The sequence below is a fragment of the Pan troglodytes genome, chromosome 15 (genome assembly GCF_028858775.2).
Source record: "Pan troglodytes isolate AG18354 chromosome 15, NHGRI_mPanTro3-v2.0_pri, whole genome shotgun sequence".
Classification (NCBI taxonomy): Eukaryota; Metazoa; Chordata; class Mammalia; order Primates; family Hominidae; genus Pan; species Pan troglodytes.
Window position 1 is genome coordinate 50,043,047 of NC_072413.2, and position 12,814 is coordinate 50,055,860.

The 12,814-nt window shown below is 42.5% G+C and overlaps 1 protein-coding gene across 4 annotated transcripts in view; it reads right to left on the reverse strand.

Annotated features, from left to right (window-relative positions):
* NID2 (nidogen 2) overlaps positions 1 to 12,814 on the reverse strand; it is a 63,642-nt gene that overhangs the window by 27,810 nt on the left and 23,018 nt on the right. For all 4 annotated transcript variants that reach the window (XM_016926087.4, XM_009427813.5, XM_016926086.4 and 1 more), the window contains 4 exons: positions 10,169 to 10,318; positions 9,496 to 9,741; positions 8,052 to 8,252; positions 6,150 to 6,380 (listed from right to left, as the gene is read on the reverse strand). In XM_016926087.4, coding sequence (XP_016781576.1) covers positions 6,150 to 6,380; positions 8,052 to 8,252; positions 9,496 to 9,741; positions 10,169 to 10,318 — 828 coding nt within the window. The remainder of the gene's footprint in view (positions 1 to 6,149; positions 6,381 to 8,051; positions 8,253 to 9,495; positions 9,742 to 10,168; positions 10,319 to 12,814) is intronic.

A 12,814-nucleotide genomic window follows, 5' to 3' on the forward strand; every position in this document is an offset into this window, starting at 1 on the left:
GTACAAAATGCCTGGCATACCCCACCAAAGCAGGAAGTAATTGTCAACATGTTTTGATTTATAAATACTAATGCTTAGCCTTCTTATTCAGTACTTTCCAGCATCAAAATTTCACCATGGCACATTCCAGCAAAGATTAGTGTGTTCACATGGACATCAAGAGCTTACCACCCTGCTAGGCATTAAAAAAAAAAAACAAAAAACAAAAAACAAAAACTCAGCTCAAAAGTTGACTTGCAAACTTGGACAGGATATATTATCCTACCTAAAATTGAGAAGAAAGTGTCCCTAATTACTCAATACTGATTTAAAATGTATGTCACTGACAGGATTAGTTCCATAATTTGCAATCCCCAGTGCAAAATGAAAATGTGGAGCCCACGGTTCAAAGCAAAGCATTAAACCAAGCATGGAGCTCTTCTGAGCACAGGGCCCCATTCACTGAACTTGGCTTCCCAAAACATTTTTAAAATACATTTCTAAAACCATTTCACAACTCATTCTCTATGACTTGTAAGCTTTTCTCCTATTATAGTAAGTAAAGAACACAGTATCCTTCTTAAGACATTTTCTATTTCACCCTCACCCTCTTAAACTGCCTGACTCTCTTAACAGAGGATCTGGAACTAATTTACTCATTTAATCAAGGGGAAGAGCGGTTTTCCTTAAAGGAACAGTCCCTTCAGCTTCACTGCACAGCCCTCTGCCCAGAGCCTCCTCAACTCGCCAAAAGGACCTGTGAAGTGGAAGGACAGGAAGCATTTTTGGATCGTGTTTTATGACCCCACCAAACAACCAACCAACCAACAACAAAAAACAGCTGACTCACACTTAAAGCTTAAAGCTCAAACAATTGGTGGGGGGTGGCACTGCTGGTTGAGAAGTCACCGAGGGACAGAGGCTCCAATTACTCACTGGGAAAGACACCCCAGTTCTGCATCCTCGCCCTGGGAAGTCGCACCACACCCACATCAGGTGTGGACAGCTGCGCTGTTTCACATGAATTCCAACTAGATGATAGTTCCCTCTGGAAAAACTGAGCAGTTCTTAGGAAGATACTGCTGTGTACCAAGAGGGGAAAGAAAAAACTTTTGGGTGTTTCTTTTTTGTTTTTCTTTTTTTCCCTCCTATTCAGGTAGAATGAACAGTACTGCTGTGTGTGGATGAAGTAGGGTTCAAACACAAAGGGTTTAAAAGACACACATTGCCTCTTTCAAAGTTTGGTCTAAATTATGAGGCAGTCATGAGGCCACTGTGGAACAGCAGAGCCATGAGGGGTAAGGGTGTGCGTACTGGAGCCAGTGCCTGAGTTTGAGTCCCAGCTCACCCAGGTCACTTACTATGACCAGGCAAATTACTTCATTTCTATACCTCAGTCTCATCATCTGTAAAATGGGATAACAAGTAACCCCACCCCCACCCCACCATTGGGTAGAGGTCATTGTGGGGATTAAATGAGTTAATTCATGTAAGGTGCTTAGAACAGTACTTGGCACCAAGTAAACCATCCTTTGATATTATTATTTGACTGGGGTGGGAGGGAAAATCATAAAATTCTAAAGAAAACAAGCAACTTGGTACCTGCCAGTTTGCTTTCTCTGATCCTTTCTTACTCTCATTTGGTATGTCTCTAGGAAAAATATACCCAGAGACACATCTTTTTCCTAAATGGTTCCAGAATCTGAATGGGACTCCATAGTCTGGGAAATTATTTCACTAACAGTTGCTTTTACAGATCAGATGCCTACACCCAACACAGAGCTGACCTGGACATTTAAAGGTAAAGACCATTCTCCCCAGTAGGTTTAAATCTCTCTTTGAGAAATCTACTATAGCAATCTTTCCCTTTCTAATTTACATGTTCCTCTAAAATCAACTCACATTTTCATGTGTTCATTTGCTACCTTACAATCCAATCTCTGGGCACCTAATGCCTACATTCCCAACCAAGTTTCTTAAAACCAAAGCACCTCGGGATTCTCATTACAAGTCACTTTCACATCCTAGAAAAGAGTCTAGTCCTTGTACCTTAATCTCGTCATATTGCTGGAGCAACACTTCTTTATTGAGCCTGCTGAGGCTTAAGGAGCCCTCAGCTCCAATAACAAAGCACAGAACCGCGTATCACTTACAGATTCACCTCGCTGAGGAGCTAACTCTGGGCTCAACAGTTTCAATACAGTGGATGAATTGAGGAAGATGTTTTTTTTCTCCTGGTGTGGCTCTTACATTCTAGGGGAAAACATGACCTGGTTTTCAGAATTAAAATGTCCCCTTGATCTGACAAAGCCACTTCCCATCTGTAGAGTTCCCTGACTTCACAAGCTCATCCTCTGGCTTGCTTGAAACATTTCTTAATAATTAAGACCTTGCTTTTTAGGATGGTTTTACATTTAGAGAAAAATGGAGCAGAAAGTACAGAGCTCCCATATCCCCCCACCCAAAATGTGCAGTTTCCCCTATTATCAACATTGTGCATTAGTGTGGTGCATTTGTTATCCCCAATCAATACTGACACATTATTAACTAATGCCCATAGTCTGCAGTAGGGCTCACTCTTGGTGTTGGACAGTTCTATAGACTGACAAACGCATAATGGCCTATAACCAACATTACAATATCATACAGAATAGTTTCACTGCCCTAAAAATCCCATGTTCCACCTATGCATCCTTCTCCTTCTTCCTCCTGAACCACTGGCAACCACTGATCTTTTTACTGTCTCTATAGTGTAACCTTTTCCAGAATGTCATGGTTAGAATGATTCTGTATGTAGCCTTTTCAGACTAGCTGCTTTCACAGAGCAACATGCTTTTAAGTTTCCTGCATGTCTTTCTGTGACATGATATGCCTAGAACATTTTAAAATCAGTCTTCACAGGTGAGGATAATGGTCATTGAAATTTGAGAACCACTGCTTACTTTGAGACGGGGTCTTGTTATGTGGCCAACGCTGGCCTCAAACTCCTGGGCTCAGGTGATCCTCCCACCTCAGCCTCCAGAGTAGCTGGGATTACAGGTGTAAGCCACTGTGCCCGATGAGAATGGTTTTAGAGTTTTGTTTCTACTACTATTTGCTTCCATTTATTTTTATTTTTTGAGACAGAGTCTCACTCTGTTGCACAGGCTGGAATGCAATGGCACAATCTTGGCTCACTGCAACCTCCGCCTCCTGGGTTCAATCAGTTCTCCTGTTTCAGCCTCCTGAGTAGCTGGGACTACAGACACATGCCACCACACCTGGCTAAATTTTTTTGTATATATATATATATTTGTTTTATTTTGTAGAGACAGGGTTTCACCATGTTGGCCAGGCTGGTCTTGAACTCCTGACCTCAGGTGATCCACCCACCTCAGCCTCCCAAAGTGCTGGGATTACAGGCATAAGCCAGCATGCCTGGCCTTCAGTTGAGAAGTAATTCACATACCATACAATTCATCCGTTTAAAGTACATAATTAAACAATTTAGTATATTCAGTGTTATACAACCGTCACCACAATCAATTTCAGAACATTTTCATCACCCCCAAAATTAACCCTGTACCCTTTAGCTATTAACGCCCTATGCTCTCATTATCTCTTAGCCCTGGGCAACCATGAATATGCTTTCTATGTATGTGGATTTGCCTATTTTGGATATTTCACATAATTGTAACCATTCAGTATGCTGTCCTTTGTCACTGACTACCTTCACTTAAGGTTTTCAGAGTTCATCCATGTTGCAGCATGTATCCGTACTTCATTCCTTTTTATGGTTGAATAATATTCCAGTATATGAATATATTTTTTGGTGTCCATCAACTGATGGGCATGTATGTTGCTTCCACCTTTTGGCTATTACGAATACTGCCACTATGAATATACACGAATAAGTTTTTGCGGGGATCTATGTTTTCATTTCTTTTGGGTATATAGAGAGGAGTAGAATTGCTCCATTAAATGGTAACTTTGTGTTTCACTTTGAGAAACCACTATTTTGTTTTTCACAGTAGCCACATCATTTTATAATCACACCAGCAACGTATGAGGGTTCTGAATTTTCCACGTTCTTGTCAACACTTGTTATTACCCGTTTTTTGATTATACTCGACCACATGATGTAAAGTAGTATCTCATTGTGGTTTTGATTTGCATTTCCCTGATGACTAATGATGCTGAGCATCTTTACACATGCCCATTGGGTATCTGTATATCTTTTTGGAGAGAGGTCCTTGCAGATCCTTTGCCCATCTTTTAGTTAGCCTGTTTTTTTATTGAGTTGTAAGAGTACTTCCTATACTCTAGAACAAATATCACATGATTTAAAATACTGTCTCCCATTCTATGGCTGTGTTTTCACTTTGTTAATAATGTCCTCTGAAGCACAAACTGTTAAAATTTTGATGACACCCAGTTTATTTTGCTGTTGCTTGTGCTTTTAGTGTCGTACCTAAGAAACCATTACCAAATTCAAAGTCACAAAAATTTACCCATATGTTTTCTTCTAAAAGTTTTAACTCTTACACTTAGGTCTGTTGGCCCATTTTGAGTTGGATATGCTGTGAGGTAAAAGGTTCAACTTCATTCTTTTGTATGTGGTCACTCAGTGGTCCCAGCACCATAGTTAACAATAGTTTAAAAGACTATTCTTTCTCCATTGAATTGTTTTGGCACTGTGTTTTTTGTTTTGTTTTGTTTTGTCTTTTAACCATCAGGATTCTATTATTATTATACTTTAAGTTTTAGGGTACATGTTTACAATGTGCAGGTTTGTTACATATGTGTACATGTGCCATGTTGGTGAGCTGCACCCATTAACTCGTCATTCAGCATTAGTTATATCTCCTAACGCTATCCCTCCTCCCCACTCCCGGCACTGTTGTTGAAAAAGCAATTGACTTTTAATGTGAGTATTTCTGGGTTCCCACTTCTGTTCCTTTGATCTTTACATGTATCCTTACGCCAGGACCACACTGTCTTGATTACTCTAGATTTCGAGTTTGAGAAATACAAGTCTGACTTTATTCTTTTCCAAGATTGTTTTGGCTATTCTGTGTTCTTTGAATTTCCATATAAATTCTAGAATCAGCTTGCCAATTTCTGCAAAGAGCCAGCTGAGATTCTGATAGGGATTATGTTGAATTAATAGATCAATTTGGGAGGTATTCACATCTTAACAGTATTAAGTCTTCCAATCCATGAATGTGGAACATCTTCCCATTTAACTGGGTCTTAAATTTTTTTCCAAAAATGTTTTGTGGGATGCAATGTACAAGTACTGCACTTCTTTTAAAAAATTTATCTCTTTTTGAAACAGTTTCCTAATCTTCAGTTTGCTCATTGCTACTATAGAGAAATACAATTTGGTGTACTGATCTTGCATATCTTATAACATTGCGAACTTGTTCTTTAGTTCTAATAGTGTTTTAGTGAATTCCTGAGATTTTCTACACAAAATGTCATCTGAGACTAATTTTACTTTGTCCTTTTCCAATTTAGATGGCTTTTATTTTGTGTTCTTGCCTAATCACCCTGGCTAGAAATTCTAGTACTGAATTGAATAAAAGTGGCAACAGCAGACATCCTTGTCTTGTTCCTAAGCTTCAGGGAAAAGCATCCAGTCTTTCACCATTAAGTATAATGTTCTGGGAATCATGGAGGGGGAGGTTATACATCAAGTTCTATGATGTTTGGTTTTTCCAGATACTAGCTCTTTGCTCCACCTTAGTTTTGGATGAAATTCTTCTCATCTGTTTTAGCTAAAATGTCACTTTCTTGGGGACATCTTTTCTGAATCTTCAAACTAGACTCACAGTGCCCTGCTCTCATCACACTTGTAACAAATACTTGTCAGCATCACTCTCCCTCCTAATTCCAGTCTGCCTTGTTCACAGGTATATTCCTGATTGGCACGCACAGTTGGGTATTGCTATAAACCAGCTTCACATACTATGCTCTATTTCCTGACTTTGGCAGGGACACTGTTCCCTGCCCTAAAACTCTTTTCTGCCTCTGTTTCCAACTCAAGGGCAAGGATCTGCTCTATTCATCCTTACACCTAGCACGTAACACAGCATGGCACTAGGTAACCCTTAGTAACCTCTGTGAATCATTCTAACTCTACTTAAAAGGATGTCATTTTTACCCAACAACAAAAAAGGAAACCTTACCTTTGACTGGGCCAATTTGATTGGTCACAGCAAATCTAAGCACTCTTTCTTCATCATTATACAAGGCAAAGACCCGGTCCACGTTCAGCTGCTGGGTGGTGGGGAAGGACGGGCGTCTGGGGGCGTGCCTGCACACCTGGTAAGTGATGTTCTGGTGGATGCGGTAGGACCATGTTTGGTTGATTGCACCAAAAGTCAGAGAGTAGTCTCTGGAACTTGTAGAGGTCACAGCTGCAACAAACACAGTGGTAATTTTTTTAAAATATTAAATACAGAGATTTTCATGTGAGGTGGATTTTTCTGCAGAGTTTTTCATCTCATTCTTGGAGTGTGTTCCCTTGGGAACTTCCTGAGTTTATATGAAAAAATGTGCAAGGAAATACCAAAAACCTGAGTGGATGCAAAGCCACAGTGCTGAGAGGGAGAAGGCACTACAATTGTCCATGTTATTATACACAAAGAATAAGTGTTACTAAGGGCCAGCCATGCCAACAGTGCTCTCTACATACTGCCTCATTTATTCCTCACAACAGCCTGGTGAGGTGGGCACTAAATCATGTGATCAGAGGCTCACAAAGGTTAAGTAGCCTAAGATGCAATGCTGCTACATGGTAGAGCTGGAACTGAAACTCACATTGGTTTGACTCTACACCCTAAATTTTAAACCAATCCATCCTCTACATTTCACAGAAGTGACGACTTCCAACACCTCGCACTTCCGTAAATCTGAAGGATTCCAGAGAAGGGAAAGGGTTGTCTCTCACCATCTGAGTCTAGGAGTCAAGCTCAGGTCAGTGATCCGGACACTGACCATTTTGTTCACAGCCCAGGTCTCTGCTTCCCCTTGTCTTCCCTACATCTCCTGCCAGGCTGCCAGCTCTCAGCATAGGAGCAGCAGGGGTCAGAGGAAAGGCACAACTCAATCCGGATTGCTGTGCTGCACAACAGCAGCTGTGATGGAGGCAGCATCCTGCGCGCAGGTAGTATTTTCACAGAACACATCACGCTTCGCACACATTGACCACATAATATAGAAAAAGCATTTTTAGTTCCATGCGAAAGATGAGAAAATACATTCTCACATATTAAGAGGCCTTTCCCTATAGATATTAAATGGCAAGTCCAGGATATAAATTCTTATCTTTTGACTCCAAATCTAACATTAGTTTTATAATACATTATAGCATCTCTGTGTTTTTTGGTTTTGTTTTTGAGATGGAGTCTTGCTTTGTCGCCCAGGCTGGAGTACAATGGCACAATCTCGGCTCACTGCAACCTCCACTTCCCAGGTTCAGATGATTCTCCTGCCTCAGCCTCCCAAGTAGCTGGGATTGCAGGAGCGTGCCACCACACCCTGCTAATTTTTGTATTTTTAGTAGAAACAGGTTTTCACCATGTTGGCCAGGCTGGTCTTGAACTCCTGACCTCAGGTGATCCACCCACCTTGGCCTCCCAAAGTGGTGGGATTACAGGCATGAGCCATTGCACCTGGCCTCTTTCTGTGATTTTTTTTTTTTTTTTAAAGCGGCCTGAACTCATCAGCTGAAACAAGGTTGAGATAAATACAAATTCCAATAATCACTATTTTTCCATGTTGCAGAAAGTAGGATGGTTAAAAACTGTATATAATTATACCATCCCTACCCACCCCATGGACAATGTTGCTATTTTATTATTTGAAAATACTAGGTATGGATATAGATATTCTTGTGTATAGCAGCCATTCTGCTCACTTACACGATGTATTTCATGGTAACAATAAGAGTAATAACATAATAGAGCTCATTTTATGTTCCACGCACTGTTCTAAGGACATGCCATGTAAGTCATTTAAGCCTTGTATCTATCTTGTGAGATGGACATAATCCCCATTTTACAGATGTGAAGACTGGTTATACATACCGGAGTCCGAGTAGTGGTACAGCTCCTTGTAGGGAGAAATGTGGGCTGTGAAATTTGCTGGGACGTAAGGCACCTGGCCTTGAATGTTGGTCTTAATGCTCAGGTAGTTCTCTGGGTCAAGTCCCTCAGCAGTTTGAGTGATACGAACCGTCTCCTCTCCCGGGTAGAATGTAACTTCCATGTCATGGGTAAAGGCAGCACCTGGAGATGAAAAACATTCAGCACAGGGATGAAAAGAGGTCTTGCTTAAAGTTACCAGTATATACTGCCCCCTCCCAATTTCTACTACTGTTGGAGATCGTGCCTAAGGAGATTATCTGAGATCTGAGAGTAAGCACTATCAGCTGTTGATTCCATAAGTTCCCAAACTTTTCCATTGAAGAATATGGTTTCATCCTGCCTTACCTCACCCAGCTTCTCTTTGAACAAACTTGTATTCTGTGAGAAATACTCTTGGGAACGTCCTTGACTTTTCTCTAAGGTTGCTAGACTTAGCAAAAAACAAACAAACAAATAAACCTAACAACAAAAAAACAAAAACAAAAACAAAAAAACTACCACCTAAGACATTCAGGGTTTTGTTTGAATTTCAGATAAGTATGTCTCATGCAATATGTGGGTAATACTTATACTAGAAAATTGTTTATCTGAAATACAAATTTATCCAGGTGTGCCATATTTTATCTACTTTTGACCCAAGGGCTTTATTCAAATTTTGATTAAAGCAAGAACCTATTAACAGCTACCGAGCTCTGCAGTTAAAGATGGAGAAAGAACTTCTCACAAAACTATTTTTCATGCAATAAAGATAAAACCTCTAGCAAACAAGTTTTCAGGTTGGAAGGTGAGAATCCAAAAAGTATCTTCTAAATCCTTGTTGTCAACGGGTGGCCTTTCCAGCAACACTGTTACCTCACCTTCTAGCTTGGTAGAAAAGCAAAATCACAGACCCCACCCCAGGCCTGCTGAACCAGAATTTACATTTTGACAAGACCTCCAAGTGATGTGTGTGCAGGTTCAAGTCTGGGGTGCACCGGCCTATACTATTATAGGTTGTGGAGCTGGGAGGAGAAGGGCACCCCTTCCCCATGAAGTAAAATCATCCCCAGGTGCCCCAAGTACCGTTTTTGCATTTGACAGATCTGTGCATAATTTAAAACGCCTGACAAATATGCTTCAACAAATTGGGGTAAGAGGACACAAATGTTCTGAATGGAATCATCCTGTTTCTCAGAACAGCTGGGAGAACATTTAGACGAAATCACTGCCTTTCAAAAATCAGTGATGTGAGGTCAAACCATTCCCAAAAACCTCTGGCCGGAAAACTACACACATGTGGCTCTAGTACATTAAACAAGTGATTCCTCTGTCACTGCGTAAAGGCCCAAGGAGCACCACTGCCAAAGCAACGCTGACTACCGGCCTTCTCAGAGGCCCTACTCACCTGCGAGGCTGAAGCCATTCTCAGAGCCAGGTTTTTCTAAAGCAAAGAGCCAGCCAAACAGGCCTCCAATTGGTGTGAGGGGGAGGAGGGCCTGGGCTGCTGGCTGTGGGATGTGGCTGATGGCCGTGTAGGCTCTGCCATCATTGCCCACGATATACGCATGCAGGTCCACATCAGTGAAGTGCACGGGTGTATGGCCCACGTGGAGGTGGCCACTCACTTTCCCATTCACTCGGTGAGGTGCCCCTAAAAGACAGCAAATCCAGTTAGGCTTGGACATCATCCTGGCTAGAGATGGGTGTACACAGGTATAATTATTCCACTGACAACTTCCAAAACTCACTCTTTAGCAAGTCGCTTTAATGATTTCCTAACCAACCAATTATCCATCTATGAAACAGTCCTGCCTCCAGTCTGTCTTCTCCCCTCCTCCTCCTCTCCACTACACTTTGGCTCTAATGAGCTGGCAGAAGGAAGCGTTTCTGGATAATCCTCAAATTGGGAATCAGCCCAAACCAGTTCATTCCTCACACATTTATTGAGCATCTGCAAGTTGATAGCACTCTGATTTAAGTAGTGATGTTTGGTCCATAAAGCAGAGCTCACAGTGGTAGCTGGAAACAGGTAAGCAGCAGGAATAGACACACAGGAGTTCCCAGCCCCAGTCAACTACCTTCAGGCAGACAGTGCTTCCCATTTCCATAAAACTTGGATTGGCAGTGGCAGCAGAAGCCAGTGGCATAGTCCGTGCAGAAGGCATGCCGGGAGCATTGTCTGTGGTTGTGTTCACAGGTTTCCTTGTTGGCAGCATTATACGTGAAGACTGAAAAATAAAACAAACTTGCCTTAAAAGGACTAAATGATTCCAATGTCATTGCTGCATCAGGGACACAACATCTGCTCCATAGAAAGCAGTTTAGATCATAACAAACAGTTTTTGATGTTTAAGAGACCGGCATAACATTCAACCCAAGGGAATTAACCTGCTTTGTCTGCTGGCAAGAAGAATTGCTTACTGCTCCCGGCTGGGTCTCATTGCAGAGTTGGTGAACTAAGATGAGGCTGCACCCGTGGGTTTGAGTGCAGTAAAATGAAAGGAAACCAGTAAGTACATGTTAGGTTGAACTTCATGAAACCACTATTTTTGTGGGTCAAAAAGGGCTAAATATCAGCACTTTTATATGGTTCAACCTAAACACATCCTGAGAGGAAGACAAATAGAGAAGCTAACAAATGTCTTATGTCTAACCATCCTTCTTTTAGGTAACACTGAACTTAAAGATAATAGCTGGTCTCACTACCAAGATTGTTTTGAGGGAAGGGTCTTAAAGAACACAGGCACCTACCTCAAAGAAAAGGCATGGGGAGAAGGGGACAGAGGAGGGCAAAGCAACAGGGATTCAAGCTATTAAAATGCCCTATGCCCTTGGCAGGGTTTAACTATGATGGGTATGGTACAAGCATGATTTCCACGCAATAGCAGACAGCTTGGGCCCCACTCGCAGATCTTCCAAGAAATTATGGAGGACTAGGATAAACTCAGTGCTCTGGCAGCTGTTTCTTCCATTTCCTACTTATTCTGCCCATTAAAAGAAGAGGGCCATCTGTGCTACAAAGAAATGGGGAAACTGGAGCAAACGCCATAGTTCATAAAGGAAATAGCCAAGGGGGTAGGGTGTGGCGGGGGTTGTGGATGGACAGGAGGGTGCTTTCTCCGGGGCACTAGGAAATATGCCAATCCCAAGCATGGCCACCAGGAGGCCAAGCGGCTGCACACACCTCTGCCTCCACATCCCCAGGAGGTGGAGTTGGCTGGAGACTCCAGGAGCATGCTGTTGAGCAGGGATGGCATGGAATTCTAGTGTGAGACACTGATGCTGGCATGAAGGAGGACACCCACCCTACTCTTAGGAAAAACCAAGTGGTAGTTGTGTTCCAGGTCTATCTGGAATCGAGGAGACAGGAGGGGAGGAAGAAATCCAAAGATCAATCTTTACCCAGTATTCCCAGGGAGAGCAGAAAGTAAAGGAGCTAATGAGACATAGCATTATAGGTAACAATGTCACCAAGATAAAGACCTCCATCAGCAAATAAAAATATAACAAAGTTAACACTTAAATCGCGCTTAACATATACAAGCTTTACATTTAACAACCTTTTTTTTTTTTTTTTTTGAAACAGAGTCTCGCTCTGTCACCCAGGCTGGAGTGCAGTGGCATGATCTCAGCTCACTGCAAGCTGCGCCTCCCAGGTTCACGGCATTCTCTTGCCTCAGCCTCCTGAGTAGCTGGGACTACAGGCACCCGCCACCACGCTCGGCTAATTTTTTGTATTTTTTAGTAGAGACAGGGTTTCACCATGTTAGCCAGGATGGTCCTGATCTCCTGACCTCGTGATCCACCTGCCTCGGCCTCCCAAAGTGCTGGGATTACAGGCGTGAGCCACCTTGCCCGGCCAACAACTCTTAATTTGCACAACAACCCTAGGTAGCAGGGACTTTTTTTGTTGCTGTTGAGACAGGGTTTTGCTCTGTCACCCAAGCTGGAGAGCAGTGGTGCCATCTCGGCTCACTGCAAGCTCGACTTCCCAGGCTCAAGTGATCCTCCTATTTCAGCCTTTTGAGTAGCCGCAGCCACAAGCGTGCATCACACCTGCCTACTTTATTTTTTGGTAGGGTGGGTTGGGGGGAGGGGTCTCCCTGCGTTGCCCAGGTTGGTCTCGGTCTCGAACTCCTGGGCTCAAGTGATCTTCCCACCTAGGCCTCCCAAAATGCTGGGATTACAGGTATGAGCCACCACTCTGGCCAGGGACAATTTTTTAACCCCTGTTTGCAGATAAAGCTGAGGCACAGTAGACGAAAGCACCTGAAGTCGCACAGGCAGTGAGTGGCAAAGGTGGGAACTGAACCTAGGACATCTAGCTCGAGAATCTTAACTGCTACTCCCCACGACCCCTTCAATGGGATCCAAGTACAGAGATCATGAGCACTAGATTAGGGATCATCACGTGTCTGGGGTTAATCAGCACAGACTTCAAGTATAATTCGAGTCATACTTTATAAACTGGGTTTAATGGTAGAAGCAAGCAGGGAAGATTATCTAGATGACTATTACAGCATGTTGAAAAACAGCACAGGTAAGAAATGAGAGTAGCAGCAGCAGCATTAGCTTTTGAACAGTACTGGAGTGCTGCCTGCAGATCCTTGGGAAAGCAGCAAGCTGAGGGTTGGCAGGACAGACAGTGTAGGTTCAAGTGGAAAATCTGATTAGAACATAGTAGGAATGAAGTTATGACTCAAGATTTAGTATAGGGCCTTGAT